We start from the raw sequence: 21,826 nt of genomic DNA on the forward strand, positions 1-21,826 counted from the left end.
CACGAGGGTTTTCTAATCATCAATGAGCCTTTCAACACCATTAGCTAACACAATGTAGCATTAGAACACAGGAGTGATGGTTGCTGGAAATGTTCCTCTGTACCTCTATGGAGATATTCCATTAAAAATCAGCTGTTTCCAGCTAGAATAGTCATTTATCACATTAACAATGTCTAGACTGGATTTATCATTCATTTAATGTTATCTTCATTGAAAAAAATGGTTTGGTTTCAAAAGTAAGGTCATTTCTAAGTGACCCCAACTTTTGAATGGTAGTATATAGATGTATAAGTAAATATATGAAGTAGATCAATTCAGACCTGAGAGCAAAACGTAGAAAACTACAGATCCATTCACATTAAGTTGTTGTCATTGTTTTCTGATAAATAACACCACTATCGCAGTAAAAGTGAGTAGACAGCCTTGTCTTGTGGCTAGTGCTAAGTGCTAAATGTGAAGTAGTAAAATGACTAGTGATCAATATGGTGGGTGATGAAATGCTCCGGACTTTCAGGGTCCAAGGTGAGTTATTAACAGCCGGTCTGTTCTGTAAAAGACTTATGAGATGCCGACTCACGTTGTCGATGGCTCTGAGCCGGAGTCCGACCTTCCCATCCTGGTCCTTACAGAGGATGATCTCCCTCAGACCCGGGCGGATCTCTGCCCTCCTGATGCCGATATCTGCCCCCGTCACCGGCCGAATCATCCCACCTACACCTGATAGGGAGGGCAACGCCACCTGCTGTAGATTAGAGGAGTAAAGAGCAGCATTACATTAAAGTACAGAAAAAAAGGAATGCTGCATCAAATGGAGGTACGTGGGAGGATTTAATTTCATCCTCCTGCACCGTGAACGAAATCAGGACTGCTTTAGGTGCTTCTTTTTCATTGTTACCATGCTTTGCAATTAACACAGAGAGAATTAACACATCAGAACCATAACAGCATAGGTGAGGGTTTCAGCAAATGGCAGATGGTTAAATGCCAGTTTGGTCGCTGCAGGATCCACACGAACACATTGGAGAGGAGGGAAGAGCTGACACTCTCCCACTCACAGCTCCAGGCCTGTGGTGAGTCATTCAGCAAAACGTGGATCTCCAGGAACGCTGGTGTTCTGATGGCGCTTTCCAACCACTAAGAGCTGGTTTGTAATCTTTAAAGTGTGTTCCTATGCATTTATAATTAAATCTGACCTGGATTCTTTATTTTCACAACATGGCTTTTGGTACTTTAACCCTCAACTGTGGAAAAAAAGGATAATTTTCCACATAATTCATACATAAAGAGATAGATTTAAGACATGCGGATGACTTTACAAAGAGTAAAAATTAGAGAGATGACATTAACAGCAATTTTTCAATAGAAGTAACCTCTATTTTAAATTTGTCCACTGTACTGCCACAACTTTATGTATCTTCTATGTATAAATTTTAGATATCTACAAGGCGTGTAGATAACTTCTTCCTTAGATATCCCACTTTAGTTTCTATAATGTGGTGGTCAGAATTACTACACAGATGTGGAAATTAATGTAAATTTAAATTAATTTCTAGATCTCGACAAGCCGTTTTGATCATAAAGTAAAATACTAGATTGTTCAGTTCTGGATATCTGTGACTGAATGTTTTGTTCCTTTGTAGATAAACTGTGATCTGTAGGCTGTAATGTGTAAATGATAAACTGAGGCATAATATTGTTGAAATTGCACTTATTTTTCTGAAGAAATTTCACTTTGTTCACAATGTTTTTCAAAAATATAGTTCATTAACCCTCCTATTACCTTCAAATTCAAGAACATCTTTTATCCTTGGGGTCAGTTTGACTCCAGCAATTTAAACCTCCAAAAAATTATCAGAATTAAAATTGCTCCCCAAGTTTATGTGTCAGGTAGTTTATGTCTTTTTGTTGACTACCTAAATATCCCTTTCAATAAAACAACCCCCACCCACTGCCCTCATACATCCTGAATATCTGGTATGTGACTATGAAGACATTTGCAGATCATAATAAAATCTCACCGACTGACCTAAAATTGGAGAGAAATATCTTTTTTTGTGTTTTAATGGCTTTATATTATTTCAAAGTACATATTTTTGTTCTCTATAACATTTGGAATGAAAAACTATTTCTGTTATCAAGAATAGTAACATGTATTATGTTCGAGGTCAATTTGATCTCAGGAAAAACAAACACAATTTCAAAAAGTTTAGGGCACTACAGTTTTTTGAAGATTATAAAATTGCATGTGATGGTGAACTCAATATCATCCAAAACAACCAAAACTAAAATGTGTAAAATGTTAATATTTCTTATATGTTTTATAGCTAATAGCCTCAAACAACTCTGATGCATACAACATGCGTACAGGACACTGAAAACACATCATCACATTAATTTTATGTTTAATTTTAGTTGTCCTCATTAAATTAGGAAAAGCAATTAAATATGAAGAACAAAAAATGATGTCAATCATTTATTTAGACGCTAAACATTGAATGGGTTCAAATTATGAATTTCTCTCATTATTAACCATCTATTGATCTAACTATCCATCCATCCATCCATCCATCCATCCATCCATCCATCCATCTAACCATCTATCATCCATCCATCCATCATCATCCATCATCCATCCATTGATCATCCATCCATCCATCCATCGATCATCCATCATCCATCTATCTTCCATCCATCCATCCATCCATCCACCTAACCATCTATCATCATCCATCCATTCATCCATTATCCATCTATCATCCTTTCATCTATCATCCATCTATCTAACATCCATCCATCTAACTATCCATCCATCGATCATCCATCATCATCCATCCATCATCCATCTATCATTCATCCATCCATCCATCCATCCATCATCCTTTCATTTATCATCCATCCATTGATCATCCATCATCATCCATCATCATCCATCCATCATCCATCATCCATCCATCCATCCATCATCCATCCATTGATCATCCATCATCCATCGATCATCCATCATCCATCTATCTTTCATCCATCCATCCATCCATCCATCCATCATCCATCCTTTCATCTATCATCCATCAATCTAACATCCATCCATCATCATCCATCCACTGATCATCCATCTATCATCCATCCATCATCCTTTCACCTATCATCCATCCATCTAACTATCCATCATCCATCCATCCATCCATTATCCATCCATTGATCATCCATCATCATCCATGCATCATCCATCCATTGATCATCCATCCATCCATCCATTGATCATCCATCCATCCATCCATTGATCATCCATCATCCATCTATCTTTCATCCATTCATCCATCCATCATCCATTATCCATCTATCATCCTTTCATCTATCATCCATCAATCTAACATCCATCATCCATCCACTGATCATCCATCTATCATCCATCCATCATCCTTTCATCTATCATCCATCCATCTAACTATCCATCATCCATCCATCCATCATCCATTCATTGATCATCCATCATCCATCCATCCATCATCCATCTATCATTCATCCATCCATCCATGCATCATCCATCCATCCATCCATCATCCTTTCATCTATCATCCATCCATCCAACCATCCATCATCCATCCATCCATCCATCCATCCATCACCCATCCATCCATCCATCCATCCAACTAACATCTATCATCAGCCAGCCAGCCAACCAGCCATCCATCCATCGATCATCCATCCACCGAACCATCTATCATCAGCCATCCATCCATCCATCCATCATCGATCAACCAGCCATCCATCCATCCATCCAAACTGACCCCAAAGATAATAAGAGGGTTAAATGTGAACATTTTCAGAATGTACTTATTTGCACTAAAACAAAGGACAACATTAGGAGTTGTGGTTATTTATGGGTTGTTCTGCTGTGGTTTTACTGGTCACTTGAGGTCGAATTGGACTGCATGTGGCCCCTGAACTAAAATTAATTTGACTCTCCTGCTTTAAGACATTAATATTTTATCCACATTAGAGCTTACGTTGTCGGCCACCGGCACCAGGGCCAGGTTCTTCTGGACTTCGTCGCTGTTCAGGGCCAGTCCCATGTAGTCTCCCAGCTCCTCCAGATTCGGGTACAAGCCTGAGAAAATGAGAACATGAAAGTGTTAAAAAAAAAAAAGAGGCATATAAAGAATAGAGGCAAGGTGAGAAGATGGAGGCAGGCCGAGCAGGTGGGAGAAGATGGAGAATGAAAGACAGGTGGTTGGTGGGAGAGGAAAGGAGAGTTTACCTTCAGGTTACATAATGAATAAATAAAGCTTCAACAGGACCATTGATAGACCACAGCTCATTGTGCGAGTCGGATAAAGGCTCTGAATGCTTCTCTTATTTTTATCAAATTAACAAAACCTGCTTTTGTCAGTGTAGAGTCAGGATAGACTGATATGCTTTTTTTCCAGGGCTGACATCGACACCAAGCGCTCGAAATCAAGAAAGGCTGACGATAGTTTTAACAGATATACATTAAATGTTGTATTTTGACATCATATGATTGCAAGGTACCTGTTATTACAAACTAGTTTACATCACTAGGGGTTACTGTAACTGAATCTGTACAGTAGAAATTATGGCGTCAGAGCATCATGTGACGCTACATCCCTCTCCTCTGTTTACTGTGAGATTGTTAACAGTTATGTCTTTCCTGTTTTGTTATATCTTCAAGCATCATTAGTTATTGTTTCAGGGTAATTTGTGTCTGCGTCATAACCTAGCCGCTAGCCATTAGCGTAGCCTTGGCCACTGTGAAAGTAGCTAATGTCCTCATTTGTGGCGACGATTGTGCTTCTTGTTCAGTTTTTGCAAGTTGTATTTCTGCTAGAGAGATGTGTCTGTCATTAAAACAGATAGTTGTAGATAATCTGACTGTAGAAAGATGTTTCAGCACCCCAGAAAGCGTTAGCTGCAGGCTAACAGCAAACCTCTTGGTGATAGTGTTAGCCTACCATCATCAGTAAAGTTCCAGCTGCACTGACACCAACAAGTGAATTTTTGGGGTACTTTCTGTAAAGCAGGCCCACTAGAAATGCTTGTGGAATACTGTGATGTTTGTTATTACTTCAGCAGTATATGCTACCTCATCTTCCAAAAGCAGTTCTGCTAATTCACTGGAGCTGCTACAGTCTGTAAATGTGCTCATCTGTCTCTCTGTGTAAACAATAGCTCTCAGTGATTGTGAGTTGTGACAAGTAGCACATTTAATTCACTTTACAATAATTGGTCAATAAAAATAACGATACCAATAATCTATAAATGCTAATCTTTGATAAGTGGCCTGGTTGATATTCGGTCGATCCCTAATATGGACTACTGCGTGTAGAAGGATGGGAAGAACAAAAAGTATTTTAGGATGAGTCTGAAACAACAAACACAGAAAATGCTTTGATAATTTTCTGACTGTATTCTGTGTTATTATACATAAATGTTCTTGTTAGAATACTGTAGATGTTTATTGCTATTGTTAAACAACAATGAAAGGCAGTTTAGCAGGTCTTAGCAGCAAACAACAGAAGACAAAAGAACACAAAGTCTTTACAAACAACTGAACTGTAAACTGCACTGTATAGAGCAGGGGTGTCAAACATGTGGTCCACAGGCCAAAAGCGGCCCTCCAGAGGGTCCAATCCGGCCCTCAACATGTAAAAATTACAGAGAAGACATTAACTTCAAATTGTAAATTTGTAAAACTATAAATTTAAAATAATTTCTAGATCTTGACAAGATGTTTGGGTCATAAAGCAAAATACTGTTGAGTTCTACATACACTGACACACGAAGTTGTAATGTGTAAATGATAAACTGAAGCATAATATTCTGGAAATTTCACTTATTTTTCATAAGAAATTTCAGGTTTTCATAATGTTTTGTAAAAAGATAATTCCTTAAATGTGAACACTTTCAGAACATACTTTTTTGCACTAAAACAGAGGAAACATCTGGAGTTGTCTATTTTATTTATAGGTTATTATGCTGTTATTTTACTGGTCACTTGAGATGAAATTGGGCTGAATGTGGCCCTGACCTAAAATGAGTTTGACATCCCTGGTATTTAGTATAATAGAAGAGCACATTATTACAACTTTGTTAGTTTGTACAAATAGTGCATTGCAGGGGGTACTGCACCTCACTAACCCTAACCCTAAGGGAGGTTATGTAGTCCAGAAGCTCCTTCTTCTACCTGCTATGACCACCCAGGTTCATTATTAGCATCATCCCCTAAACTAAAACACCGAAGAAGCCATGCAGCCTTCATCCTTCACTCACTGGTCTACAAATATTGATATTTTAGCCACACCTCTGTGGGCTTTTTAGCCGACCTCATTGTTTCCACCCCTTGATATTTTATTCATGGCGTCCATTACAGCGAGGTAAAGCTTGAGGCACATTAGCAGCAGTCTGTGATACAGTGCAGTATAACCTTCCTGGCATGAGTAGGCACTGTTATGACAGAAATACCACTAAATTCACTATGCTTGTGTTTATATTCCTTTTCTTTAAGCCTTGCTAAATATAACAGATGTCTAAATATACACACAAACTGGTGATGATGGCAGCACTCGCCTGCTTACATCACTTTATCCTGGCAAAGGTAAAAGAAATAACATGTAAGGTAGGAAGTCGGAGGTAGGAAAATAAGCATAAGCTAAGTCAGTCAACAGCTATAAAGCGGATTATGGAAATATCTGTCAGCTTATTTAGAATATACTGCCCATTTATAGTGTTATTATGTGTTTGGAAAGTACATGGGGGTAGAAATATAACCAGCCTAGACTCAAATATCTCTGTATTCTATAGTTAAGTAATAAGTTTGGTGATCAATTAACTCTTCTGGAGCTGAGACAATTAGCTGATGGATTTGTCGACCTAAATAAAGATAAATCTGTTCAACGTTTTAGCAACAGCTACAGACAACCCATGAGATAAAAACTGCATAAAAACAGAAAAATGCTCATTACTAATTGGTGTAAACGGAGAGAAAAGCCAACAGGGAAAAGCTTCAGCACAGATAACCTAAAGGTAACCCCGAAGATAGAGTTCAAACAGATATAATTCAGTTTAATTAATGTTTAAAAGCCTGTTAAAAAAAACTGTGAACACATCCAGGAGTTTGACAAGACAGAACCAGGAAGCAGCTTGGTGATTTTGATCCTAGTCAATACTTCTATTCATATATTACTCTGATTTTTCTTTGCTTCAACGACGACTGTGAAGAGATTATAACAGGGTGGAGTCCAGTCTTTGAGAAACATATACAATCACCCACTGTACACTTACAGAACACAGATCTGAGACAAAAACCCAAAACTTATTGGTCAAACAGACAAACTACAAAATGATAGGACAATGTAGATTTGCCATGCCCTCCTACACCAGGCCCTAATAAGATATCCTGCGTTCCATTACTTCAGAAGACTGCCTCGTCATAACAGTTGGCCTGCCCTCCCTGGTTTCCTCTTTTATCTTTCCCTGATCTCCTATTTTATCTCCTTCATTCACCTCTCCCACACATGCCTGTTTCACATCTACCCACATAGGCAGATAAAAAAAACCAACATGACTCCTACTGGCTTGGGAAAGATCTGGATTCTTTTATTCACTGCTGCTCTGCTGTTCTTGCATTTTACCCCTCGCCTGACCCGAGTCCATCTTGAGCTAAAGCAGATGAGGGGAATTCCTTGACCTCGAATCCGCATTTTTAAACTAACTGGTTAACAAGGACCTCCATGGATCTCTACTGTCTCCTGAGAGCTCACATTGACTGATTAGGAGCTCTGCTTTACCAGCCCTAACCGATGAACTAAATGATTTGCTGCACATAGAGTTCCTTTATTACGGTTGTTTTTCCCACAAGAGTGGCCCAAAGGTGCATCTTAAATAATTAGAATATTGCAAGAAAGTTCTTAATTTAATTCAAAAAAGTAAACTTTCAAATATTTTATACTTCTTACAAGAAAGGTGAAATATTATAAGTCTTTTGTTGTTTTTACTTTTGATGATTATGGCTTATAGCTTACAAAAATCAGAAATCTTCTGAAATTATCATCAAACATCAAACCTCGAAGCCAATGGTCTACAGCAGCAGAAGACCAAACCAAACGTTACTTCTGTCAGCTAATAGCAATAAACTGAGGATAGCAAAACTGGACAATAGCACACTGGAAAAGCGTTGCCTGGTCTGATGAGTCTCAACTTCTGCTGCAACATTCACATGGAAGAGTTAGAATATGGCCTGAAGAACATGCCTGGTGGTGGTGTAATGCTGTTGAAAATATCTTCTTGTCACACTTTGGGCGCCTTACTTCCAATCGAGCATCGTATAAAGTTCACAGCCTACCTGAGTATTGTTGCTACCCATGTCCATCCCTTTATGACCACTTATGGCTACTTCCAGCAGCTTAACACCATCTCAAATCATCTCAAACTTATCTCTTTTTCACTGTGCTCCAATGGCCTACACAGTCATCAAATCTCAATCCAATAGAGCACTTTTGAGGTGTGGTGGAACAGGAGAATCTGCAGTGACGCTCTGATGTCAGCATGGATCAAAATCTCAAAAGAAATATTTCCAAAACCAGTTCTGAAGGCAAAAGAGGATCCAGCTAGCAAGGTGTTTTCTGGGATATTCTAATTATTTGAGATGCACCTGCAGTAAAACATTAAAAGGAAGTAGAGGTGTCATGTTGTTGGGTCAGGGCTAGCATATTTAGCCAAGCTGTGTTTCTATGTGGACGTCAATCAGAGCCTCCCTTTCTGCTTCTTTTTTCCCCTTCAGCTCCTCCTACACTCCAGGGTCTCTTCCTCCTCCTCCTTTTCCTCCCTGCTTTTCAACTCCTCCTCCTCTTCCTCCACGGCTTCCCCCCGATCGTGGCCTGTCCCAGCACAAGAGCCAGTCTCCATGGCGACTCGGAGCTAGCTGTGCCGAGGTAAAAACAAAAGACCAAAAGCCCACAGGACTTTGCAACCAAACAGAGGAGAAGCTGAATGAGTGGGAGAACGGGATGAGGGGGAGAAGTGAGTGAAGATAAGCAGAAACGCTGCGTTTTCTAATCTCTGAAGGGCCCCCTGTGCATCTTTTACCCACTTTTATTCTGTCTTTTTGAACGCTTCACTTCAGTCGTCTTTCTTCCATGTGGCTAACTGCAGAGTTCAGCTCCTACTTTCACAACAAAAATGCAGGGAAACACAAAAATAGAAGAGCTGAAGAATGAAAGAGAGTGACCAACAAAGTGGGGAATCATAGCAGGTTCGGGGGACACATTTACTCCGGTTACTCTCTAAATACCCCAGAACTCCTCCCATCCCAGTCCTCTTGCTGCACAAGTCTTTTATCCACCCCCTACACAAATGAACTTTTATTTTCTAAAGGCTCAGACCCCCCACAGAGAAATACCAACAAATATCCAGCAAAAGAGACAAGTGAAGAGCCCTTTTCAGACACGGGATACGCAACATCGCTGCCTTCATTATTCTGTTAAAGGGACGGCATTCTGTCAATTATATGTCGCTCATTTCTACATTAATGTTCCTTAAGGCTTCCTTCAGACAGTGACAAACAGAACCACGGTACGATATTAATCATACATGTGAGATTAGACGGTACATAACTCAAGATAACACACTAAGACTAAATCTAAACTACTGGCAGCTTCATCAAACTGTCCAAATAACCAACAGCCTGGTGTATTTATGACTTCCTAAACAATAAAAGTTCTGTCCATGTGTGATAAAAATCTATTTAATGCCAGCAGTGAAATAAAAACATGCTGTGATGAGCTCAGCCTGTAATAAAAGTTTTAACTGCAGTTTATGAACTGTGACTGACTGCCGTGTAGTTAGATTTTGGCCAACTTTATTTCCATGTTGTAGATAATTTAGGACTTTAAGTAAATAATGAAGTTACTGCTGTTGTGCGACTTGCATAAATATACTAAACACTCTTGCTATTGTTATTTAATTTATTAAACTCTGAGGAAAAACTCCAACAAACAGCTGGAGGCAACAAACTAAACTTCACTTCCTGTATCATAATCCAGATTTCATTCATTATTATTGGTGAGTCTCATTAATCTGTTACAGCCTCTTTATTCGCCGCAGTTAAGTTTTATTTCTATGGACATTTCAGTTTGCCATGGATTTATAACTGTAGAATAAAGTGAATGAAAATGGGGTTTTGTGATATTGGCAAAAAAATTGTCTTTTGCTCTCCAAACCTTGAGTAATTTTGGGAAAAATATATTGCCTGATGTGTCCAAACATTTGGAAAACAATCACACAAATGGCAAATGTACAATTAAAAAATGGACATAGCTCTGAAGTGCACAATTAAACCCGGTATTCTTCCATATCATATGACTGCAGATAACTTGAAAGTCCCACCAATTAACTAGATATGATAAATACACCACATTTACCAGACGTACAAACTTAAAGTATGCTGTAATCTTGTGTATTCCCATCCGTTATTGTCGCTGAGTGGAGCTCAAACTTGTGAGCATGAAAATTCTACAAGGTCCAACTTATTAAGATCATTATGTTTTAAATAAAACTAACCAGGGTGCTCATTCAGACTAATCCTAACCCTAAACCGACATGTTCATGCAATGTCAGATAGAAAGAATAGAAAGAAATGCACGTCTAGACCAAAGGAGAAAGAAATAAAGGCACAGGTGAAGCTGTTTGCAGTATAAATGATAAAATACTCACTGGATGATGGCATCATGGTGGCGGCAGGCTGAGGCTGGTAGGTTCCCTCAGCGATGGCTGGCATCGGGGCGGCAGTCTGGGCAAACTGGGCCTGAGCCTAGAAAGTAATCAGACACACCAGTCAGCTGGAAGCCCACTTGAATGATGGATTTGGGAACAGTGAATTAGAGGCAGTTGTCATCAGCACAAAAACGAATGCAAAGAGGAGAAATAATGAAGGTCGGGTGAATGAATCGTCTCCTATTGATAATCAGATTAAGTGACTGCAGGATAATTCTTCCCTTATAAGAAACACTAACAAATTATGTCTTCAAATAGCATGAGGATGTGATGCTGACATGACGAAGTCATTTTAGTGTTGACTTTAATTAGACAAGTGGACACAGGACAGATTAAACAAAGACTGGTCAAAATTAAAGCAACCTGAGCCCAAAATATCTTGACTTTAACCCAATGATTTTCAATGCAGCTACTAGCTAGCATCTTATAATAAATACCCCTGACTCCTTCTTCTATACTACTGCGTCATAATTTGATCAAAGGTGGTATACTCATAAATGACATCGAAATTTATGTGCAGAGATTATTATGGGTCAGAATGGACAGAAATCTTGCTGACTTACATACTTCAAAATCCACTAGATGTAGTAGCACATCCTGGTATTTCTGCCAAACTACATTTAACACACCATGTATAGGGACATAGTAAATCTTTTTCTGTCGTACTTTACAGTATAGAAGTTGGGATATTGGAACACAGCCTCGGTTTTAAACAGCTTTTCTACTTCACATGCAGCAGCTCTTTTTGTTATCGAGCTAAACTCATCGGCGCAGAGCGCTAGCGGGCTAATTATCTCCAGATGAATGTCTGAAATAGATTCACTCGTCTTACCTTGATGACCTTGTCGACCTTAAGGTCCTCCAGGGATGGATACAGGGACATGCTGAGGAGAAAACACAAACAGCAGTGAGTGAAGGAGGACGACGAAGGTGTACGAGACAACAACCCCACCTCGCCAGGCTCCAGACCGGAAATCCTCGTCTCATCTGCTACATTTAAACTCCATTAAGCTGCATTTCATAATAACCTTGACTCTCAGTGATGTGGTAGGGATTGTAGTGCACATAAGGACACACAGATCACATAAATGAGGGACAGAGGAGGAAAATCAAACATTGTAAGAGACAAAAAGAGGCAAAAAATGCTGAATGCATCCAGCAGATCTTCTAAATCAGGCTACATGAACAAGAAGATAGAAAATGCCAAAAAGTGGTAAATGAATAGGCATTCTAATAACTGATCTCTTATTTTTCTGTCATCTTTTAACCAAAAATACCAAACATCTTCATGTTGCAGTTCCTCAAAAGTTGGAATTAGTGCTTTGATTGATTCTAAGTGATACTAGTTTAGCTTTTAGACTGTCGGCTGAATTAAAAATGAGTCATACTAACTTTTTTTTCACAACTTTTGGATATTCTTGTAGACAAAATGATAAATGGAAGAAAACGTCCGTGGGTCAGTTGTAACAGGGTTGTAATTGTAGATAAAATTCACTGTTTGGTATGTTTTTTGTAGCAGAGAAAACCATTTACTTCCCATTCACTTTTAAATAACGAAAGAATTCTAATAGTCTAATGCTCACTGCAAGATTTCAAACGCTTAAATGCTTAATATGGTCCTTTAGAAAAGTCTATAGCTCTTTATTGTCAAGTATACAATAAACTAGATAAAAATTTCATTTTAAAAATATGTACTATATTCATAATTGAAGTATTACAGCCAGTAGTGCAGCTTTAGGTTTAAAAACTGCACAAAAATGACGCTTCATTTCTCTCTTTTTCGCTATTTGTGTATTTTGAAAGAAGCTTTAATGGCTAATTGACCCGTACAGTACAAACAGAGAACCTGTACATTATACGACTCAGTGGTTAGTGTGAGTTAACACATCATACATGTTTAATGACACCAGCTTAGTGTCTGCGCTGCTTTAAAGGCTGCTAGCATGCTACAGCTGATGGAAAACAAGCGCTTGGTGACAAAATATATCAGGTGGAGCTCGATGGTGGAGTTTTTGTCAACGGAGAACAAATACGTCGACATAAATACACTTCTACAAGTAGTTTTTTGGCTCAAGGGGAATATCGAACCGAGGAAATGTAATACCAGACCCTACATTGTGTGCTGTTACACCACATGTCAATATGTGTAAAGTATTATGAAAATAATACAGGCGCTTATCCTGATTCTGATCTGTATAATGACTGCATGCTATTGTTTTGTTCAGTCTTGTTCTGTGGACAAACACTAACATTCAAAAGTTCAAAAGAATGGTACTGTAGGTCAACTTTAACCCCTTTAGAGCAACTTTAACTAATATAGAGCAACTTTAGCTAATATAGAGCAACTTTAACTAAAATAGAGCAACTTTAACTCATGTAGAGCAACTTTAACTAATATAGAGCAACTTTAGCTAATATAGAGCAACTTTAACTAATATAGAGCAACTTTAACTAATATAGAGCAACTTTAACTAATATAGAGCAACTTTAACTAATATAGAGCAACTTTAACTAATATAGAGCAACTTTAATTAATATAGAGCAACTTTAGCTAATATAGAGCAACTTTAACTAATATAGAGCAACTTTAACTCATACGGAGCAACTTTAACTCATACAGAGCAACTTTAATAAATATAGAGCAACTTTAACCCCTTTAGAGCAACTTTAATGTAGAGCAACTTTAGGTAATATAGAGCAATTTTAACTAATATAGAACAACTTTAGGTAGTATAGAGCAACTTTAACTAATATAGAGCAATTTTAACTCATTTTCGAATAACTTTAACAAATATGGAGCAACTTTAGCCATTATAGAGAAATTTTAACTAAAATAGAGCAACTCTAACCCCTTTAGAGCAACTTTGAATAATTTTTGACTACCTATAAATAACATAGAGCAACTTTAACCAATATGGAGCAACTTCAACTAATAAAGAGCAACTTTAACTCATTAAGAGCACCTTTAACTAATATAGGGCAACTCTAATTCATGAACTAGTATTATGGAAAATGAGACATCATGGAAATGGAAGTCAAAGTCCAGGAGATTACACAGACGTAGAACAGGAAGTAATGACAATTTCTCTTCACCTGCTCTCACCTCCAACCATGACAAAGCTTTCGGTTAAAGTTCCAACACTGACATTACACTAAAAATAACAGGCAGGGCTGTAATTACAGGTGACTTGTGTGACGTAGGGCTGTTACAAAACAGAAATCATGAGTAAACATGGGTGGAGGGAAAGAACATGTGAATAAAAGCTCAAGCAAAAAGGTATCGGGCTTCTGCGATGTTACAAACCAATACAGTAAGACCAGAACTGCCCCGTGGCACTTTAATGAATATGAAGAAACAGCAGCTGGAAACGGGAACAGGAAGCGAGTTACAGCAGTCAGTCAGCTGATCGGGATTATGCAAACAGAACAAACAGTAAGATCAGGCTGAGACATGCAGAAGCATTCAGACAGGTGATAAACACAAATCACAAGTCTGTTACTTTAAATTCAACAAGTTGACTCGCTTTGATCGACGCCAAATCCCTCCCTGGTGTCTTCAGTGATTTGGAACAACAACAGAAGCTTCTCAGTAAACCTGCTCCACCCATTTTCAAGATGAAAACGCTACTAAACTCTAAATCAGGGGTGTCAAATTCGTCTTAGTTCAGGTTCCACATTCAACCCAATCTGATCTCAAGCGAGCCAGACCATCCATCCATCCATTATCTATACACCTCTTAATCCTCACTAGGGTCATGGGGGGCTGGAGTCTATCCCAGCTGACTCAGGTGAAGGCAGGGGACACCCTAGACAGGTCACCAGTCTGTCACAGGGCTACATACAGAGACAAACAATCACTCTCACATTCACACCTACGGGCAATTTAGAATGATCAATTAACCTCAGCATATTTTTGGACTGTGGGAGGAAGCCGGAGTACCCGGAGAAAACCCACGCATGCACAGGGAGAACATGCAAACTCCATGCAGAAAGATCCCGGGAAAGCCGGGACGTGAACCAGGGACCTTCTTGCTGCAAGGCGAAAGTGCTAACCACTACACCACTGCGATAAAGAGCTTGGGGTAGTAATACAAATACTAGAATCATTTTAAAAGTATTAAAGGTAACTTAAAAATCTAAATGGAATTATATCAAAAACAGATTTTTGAGGAACAGCTGGAATATGAAAAGATAAAAACTTTTCATTACAAAGATGTTGCAAGAAAACGACCTCACTGGGTCATTTTTGACCCACTTATGCATCTAAAGGTTAAAGAGCATTTTTAGGAAGTAAAAACACAAACACTGAGCCAACAAAAAGCACTGACATTTGTTTAAGTAAACAGTAGCTTAGACTTTCTTTAGTCTGCTGTGACTATATATTGTTCATATGTAGAAAAAATAACTGTATAGCTGAAGTTCAGTGATTAAAAAAAAAAACCCCACTAAAGCTAAAATGATTGTTTTAATGTCATAAATTAAGGGAGAATCATCAGAAAATCAGAAGTGAGCTACCCCCAAAAAAACTGAAAAAGCAAACCGAGTGTAATCAATTCTTTACAGCCCATTTATTATGCTTTTTATGATTTCTTTCACCACACTGTGACAACTGGGTCACAGTCACAAGACATCTGTTCCTCAATAAGAAACTGGAAAACAAAATGTCAGCATAATGTAAAAAACAACAACTGTGACCTAACTCCAGGCTCAGACAATCCTAAAACCTATTGAAAAACACTAAAGACAGTCATGTAGAAAACCTGATGTAACACGTTGGTCCGATATGAAGTCAGAGTTCCATTTTGACACCAGTCCGTAAAACGGCATGGACTCTAAAATAAGTAAACCACTCGACCACAATGGCATCAATGCGACGTCTCACTCCACCAGCCACTACAGCCACCACTCCATTCTATCACTGTCGGTCCTCAGACAAGCGCATCATTGTGTTGGTGGACAGAGGGTCATTTTAATACCTTCCACTGTTTACTTTACAGCTGCGTTTGTTTGCTTGCTTCATATCCCACCCTAATGTGGACTAACAGGCCAGAGGTAAGTGAATAAGCCTGGAAAAAATGAGTGTTTGGCCAGATGACATAACCTAATCCTTGAGTCATTTCTGCAGCTGCAGTTCAACCGAAGGGGACAACTGGCGTTGTTTGAAACGTTAAAAGGAAACCTAGACGAAGAAGCTTTTGTGCAAGGAAAAGTACAGGTAAAAAAAAATGTAAAAATACACCATTACTAGTAAAAGTCTGGCATTAAAAATATCTTTATCACATCAACTAAATGTACACTACCGTTCAAAAGTTTGGGGTTGCTTAGAAGTGTTCTTAATTTTGAAAGAAAAGCAGTTTTTTTCAATGAAGATAGCACTAAATGAATCAGAGGTCCAGTCTAGACATTGTTAATGTGGTAAATGACTATTGTAGCTGGAAACAGCTGATTTTTAATGGAATATCTCCATAGAGGTACAGAGGAACATTTCCAGCAACCATCACTCCTGTGTTCTAATGCTACATTGTGTTAGCTAATGATGTTGAAAGGCTCATTGATGATTAGAAAACCCTTGTGCAGTTATGTTAGCACATGAATAAAAGTGTGAGTTTTCATGGAAAACATGGAATTGTCTGGATGACCCCAAACTTTTGAACAGTAGTGTACCTAGAAATCCTTCTTCCGTAATAAAATTCCCCCTTTGGCTGATTAAAACACTGTTAATACTGAAGAATTTTGCAGTTTTAACTATTTTATACACAATTTAGCTCGGTCAATGTGTTGCCTATTCACATATCTTTGTTCTTCTGGTAAAATATAAAGTAAATTTGAATCTCTGTGGTTTTGTATTTTAATCAAAGTATGTGGGAAGCTTACAGAGGAAATGACACTCCTATAAGCCTGCTGGACATGTGAAAAATAGAAGATCACAACTAGAGACTGATTTAAAGACAAAAATGTTGTAAATTAAGCCTTCATCGTGTGGCTTTAAATGTTAACTCTTTACATGCAAAGTTGCCAATAATAACCACTAAAATTTCCTATTCTACAACGCAAAGCCGAATTTTTTTTTACAGTTCAGAGAGTTCCACATAGTGCTCACCATCCTAGGGATCAGGTCTCTACTCAAATATTTGCTTTTCAGGTAAAATATTAAGTTAATTTTTTCTCTGTTTGGTTTTTTGTGAAAAGTTTATAGAGGAAATGCCACTCCTTAAAACTCCCAGACATTTGAGACTTTCTGGGCCACAACTAGACACCGATTGAAAGTAAAATACACAGAACAAAATACTGTCTGTGGCTGATAATGGTTAATATTGAAGCATGGATGTGGAAGCAGACTTTTGCAGCTTTTTAAAAGCAATTTAGCTGGTTCGGTGTCTCTTAGGGACTAGGGCTCCTCTCAAATCTTTGCTCTTTTCGTAAAATAGAAAATCAATTTTAAGCTTTTGGGTCTTCAACTGTTTTTCTCTAAAATATTCTCAGATATCTGATAACTTTGACCTATTTGGATCTCAAATTGTTTTCTTCTTGTTGTAAATGAAATCATGTGGGAAGATTAGAATTAAAATATCACTCCTATAGACTCTTAGACATGTAAAACTTACAGGGCCAAAATTAGACATCTAAAAATACCTGTTCTGCAATGCAATGCACAACTTTGCACTTTCACTACAAAAAAACCAACTGAACTTTAAATAAAACCGTCTGCTAAATGAAACTGTAGAATTATAGAGTTGTAAACTAGTTGATCATGGTGCTTACCATGCTAAGGACTGAATATCATCTCAAATTTTTGCTTTTCTGGTAAATCATTAGATAATTTTGACCTATTTAGATCACAAATTGTTTCCTTTTAGTTTTAATGAAACCATCTGGGAAAATCAGGATGAAAATATCACACCTAAAAACTCGTAGACGTGAAACTTACAGTGCCACAACTAGACACTGATTTAAAGTAAAACAGCACGAATGGTTTTTAAACTCTTAATAAAACTGTTAACATGGATGTATCAACGTTTAAGTGAAATTTTGCAATTTTTTACTTTTTTTATATACAATTTAGATGATTTTTGACCATTTTACAAACAATTAAACCTGCTCAGCATGACGTCTACCAACCATGGGACTGGATCTCCTCTAAAAATTTTTAATTTTCTGGTGGAATACTAAGCACATTTTACCTCTGGGTTTTAAACAAAGCCATGTGGGATGTTTAGAGAGAAAATTAGACTCTTGAAATCTCTCAGACATCTGAAAACTTTCAGGGCCTAAACTAGACACTGATCTATGAAGTAAAACTGCTCAAGATAAATGGTTTTCAAACTCTTAACCAGTCAAGCTACTAATATTTACATAAACTTTGTGCAGTTTTACTTACTTAAACTTCCCATATAGTTTTATTTAAAACTCAAAGAGGTAAAAATGTGCTTAATATTCTACAAAAAAAGCAAACATTTGAGAGGAGACTCAGTCCCACAGTTGGTAAACATCACACTGAACTACCGTAGTTTACTTGCTTGTAAAATGGTCAAAAATCAGATAAATCGTATATAAAATACATCTATAATATAATCCACGTTAACAGCTGTATCTTTAGCTACAGAATTTTGCACTTCTTACTATTTTACAAACAATTAAACTAGTTCAGTGTGGTGTTTACGAACCTTGGGACTTTTCTGGTAGAATATGAAGCACATTTTTACCTCTTTGTTTTGTAAATGAAACCATGTGGGAGGTTTAGAGAGAAATAAGGCTCCTAAAAACTTCCAGACCAACGAAACTTACACCGAATGCAAAGTAAAATTGCACCGGATAATAACTACAGCTGTTGTAGTGGAGTAAGAAGGGGAATAGAGCTGTAAAGTCTCATCAAACAGAAATACTCCAAACTGTAGCTGAGTACTCGGTTACTTTCTGCCACTGCATGCAGCTCTCGAGAAAAGCTTTGGAGGAAAAAGAGAAACTAACTTCAGTGAGCCTGAACGAATCGGTGCGATCCAAGAATGTGCTCTTGTTGGCAGCTCATTCCGGTCCACTGACACGGCTGGGAAAGACCCGGAGAGGGAAGGAGGGAGGACTGGGGGGACTGGGAGCAGACCCACACCCTGATCACTGCTCCGGTTAAATAACATTACATTCAATAGACGTACAGCCACCAAACACACCGTTAACCTGTACATAAACAGGGGATTTTAGCTGCCGTATTAACGCTATAACAACACAGGAGCTGCTAGAATAATACAGCCTAATTATAATCTTAATATTCTGTGTATTTAATAATCTAATTAACAGGAATGTCTGTGTTTAGCTTTAGCTTCATGTTGAGTCTCGATGAGATTAACAATAAATCTTCGTTAGCTAACATTACCCCGCGTCCGTTAGAATTAGCTCGTTTTTAAAGAAGACAGAGACGTTACTTAGGAGTAAATATTTAAACTCTAATAAGGCTGGGAGGTTTCCAGGGGGAGGACGGAGCTAACGGAGCCGCCGAGCAGACCGTCTTTGTTCCGACATAAACAGCGGGGAGGCACGGAGCTAGCTAACCGCGGAGACGCTAGCCTGGCTTGGCGAACCGAGCCCGGTGTGACGGGAGCGACCGTTAGGGAGGCTTCGGCTCAAGGATCTGGTGAAGACGGTCCTCACCTGTAACGTCTCGGCGGCGGTATCGGCTCCAAACAGTCGGTAGTCTCTGCTCTGCTGGGTTCTCCGTGTCTCCGTCGCTGGACCTGAAGGGGACTTCTGGAAAGTGACGTCACCGCTGGCTTCCTGGTCGTGAGGAACACGTCAATCAGTGTTGACGTTGTAGGCCACGCCCCGTATCGGTCACATGACCCCTGACTCACCAGAAACAACAAAAACACATGAAACTGATCTGTGCTTATTCCTTCAGGTTTGAAACCTCACTATCATCTACCAGACGTTCACCAGTTTTTACCCCTCAAATTGCTCAATCACAATTATACATAGGAAATTCAGATCCCCTTTTTGAGTAAAAAAAACAAAACAAAAACAATAATAAATGCTTTAGAGAAATAATTCAAAGGGACACAATTTGTAAGCCAGCTTCTATCTTTTTTTTTTTTTTTTGAATAATTTCTGTTCTGATGTGGACTGGGACAAAGTATGCTTATTTCCTAGGAAGTTTTTCATCTGGAAGAAGGTGTGAGAGGAATCATTGAAATTGTTCCACATGTATTATCCAGTTAATTCTGCCCTGGTTAAGTATAAGATAAATATTGACCCTCTTTGTTCATTTTGTCACAATGCTGATGAAACATTAGCTCATCTGATTTGGGAATGTGCATTCAGTCAATTTTTGGTGTGATATCAGTCTTTTTGTTAACAGAAAATTGGATTTTACTCTGAACTTTAAAATTGAATATATTTTATTTGTTTTTTATATTAATAATTTGCCTGTTAATAATTGTTTGTTGTTAATCTCATTTCATTGTTGGCAAAATTTCATATTCATGCTAGCAGATTTGCCAGTCGAAACCCAACTTTGTGGTCTTTAAAACCTACTTTGAATCCTACTTGGACACTCTTGAATTTTGCACAGATGTTAACGCTGTGAAAACTAAAGCCTTATGTGATGAATTTAAACTATAGATTTTTTTCTTTTAACTTAGTTTACTTCTTCTTTTCTTGTTTATTCTTTAAATTTTTCATTTATTTACTTTCTTCCTGCCTTGCCTCAAGCGTTCACCTGTTGTTGTTTGTTGCTGTTGTTGACTGCTACTGAACCATTTTGTACACAGCATTGTGTAAATAAAACACTGATCTGTACCATTATGGATTATCTAGATGGATTTTATCTGTTCTTAAAACACTGTAAGAAAGTCATGCAAAGTTCTAATAATGTTCTCCAGTTCTCCACTTTTCTGAACACATTTTCTGACTGTTGCTTTGGGAATATCTTCCCTTTGTGTAACGTTTGACTAATGTTTTCAGCAGGAACTTTTCTTTCAGTTCCCAGAATGTTCTCCTTAAAGGCAGGAAACGTTCTCTAAAGACACTAAAGATTTTTTTTTTTTTCAAGTTTCATTTTTGACAGTTTGGTCGATATTTGTGCGATACTTCTGTCACTGAAAAAGGAAATGCTATTTTAAGATGCATTTTTACATTGAATATTTTAAACAAAGTTACTTTTCTTTATGTTGAATCCAATTTTTAAAAATTTTCCCCTTATGGTTATTGCAGAAGTATAAATTTAAAGTATAAATTTGAACAAAATTCACTGTCAAATGCATCAATTTAAAATTTAATTTCAAAATCCACTGTGGCTGGTTCTCAGAAAATTTTAATTCATAAATTATTTAAGCATATTAGAAAGTGACTGTTCAAGTATTAAGACAACAAGATGCAGTTTAATATCGAACCATAAGTGCAAAAACAGCAGTAAAAGTGCAGAGCAACGTGAAGGGACCAGTGGAATAAGTTTAAAGGATAAATAATTTTGATAAGATACAACCAGCATAAATTATACAGTGCTGGTCTGACTGCCTGACAGAACTGGAACCGTCTGCACTACATTTAGACCCTGATCTCCTCCTTATGGTTATTTTTTCTTCACTAATCAACTGAAGCTTCCTGAATGATGTGGCGTCCAGTCAGTGTGAGTTCATAAGACACAACCAACACACAGATCTACAAAATAAAAGCTCTCCTCGTTAAAAAACGGCGCCACATGATGGCTGCTCAGGTCAAACACAAAATTACACTCATCCTCAACAACACCAGGATTGCACATAAATCAATCAATAAATAATTAAAACTCATGGACTGATTGGTGAATACAGCTGCAAACTGATAAACATATCAGAAAACTATACAAAGTGACTGAAATGACTACAGAAAAGTGCAGAGACACACAAAACAACTTATCAGACACGAAACAAACTCAGAGATGAAAAAAGCTACAAATAGACAAAACAATCAACCCAAAAATGACCACAAAAACATCCAAAAATGACTAAAAGGTTAATAAAAGACACGTAAAATCTGTGTTGAACTGAAACAAAACATGTCAAACAGGACA

At 37.9% G+C, this 21,826-nt stretch overlaps 1 protein-coding gene across 1 annotated transcript in view; it reads right to left on the minus strand.

Annotated features, from left to right (window-relative positions):
• The window catches only part of sdcbp2 (syndecan binding protein (syntenin) 2), a 30,494-nt gene extending 10,930 nt beyond the window's left edge, over nucleotides 1–19,564 (minus strand). Inside the window, exons 1-5 of the mRNA XM_023293569.3 lie at nucleotides 19,432–19,564; nucleotides 11,621–11,672; nucleotides 10,729–10,825; nucleotides 4,008–4,108; nucleotides 578–742 (exon numbers count right to left, since the gene is read on the minus strand). Of these exons, the coding sequence (XP_023149337.1) occupies nucleotides 578–742; nucleotides 4,008–4,108; nucleotides 10,729–10,825; nucleotides 11,621–11,671 (414 nt within the window). The 5' untranslated portion in view covers nucleotide 11,672; nucleotides 19,432–19,564. The remainder of the gene's footprint in view (nucleotides 1–577; nucleotides 743–4,007; nucleotides 4,109–10,728; nucleotides 10,826–11,620; nucleotides 11,673–19,431) is intronic.
• Between the last annotated feature and the right edge of the window lie 2,262 nt (nucleotides 19,565–21,826).

The sequence above is a fragment of the Amphiprion ocellaris genome, chromosome 8, assembly GCF_022539595.1.
Source record: "Amphiprion ocellaris isolate individual 3 ecotype Okinawa chromosome 8, ASM2253959v1, whole genome shotgun sequence".
Taxonomy (NCBI): Eukaryota; Metazoa; Chordata; class Actinopteri; family Pomacentridae; genus Amphiprion; species Amphiprion ocellaris.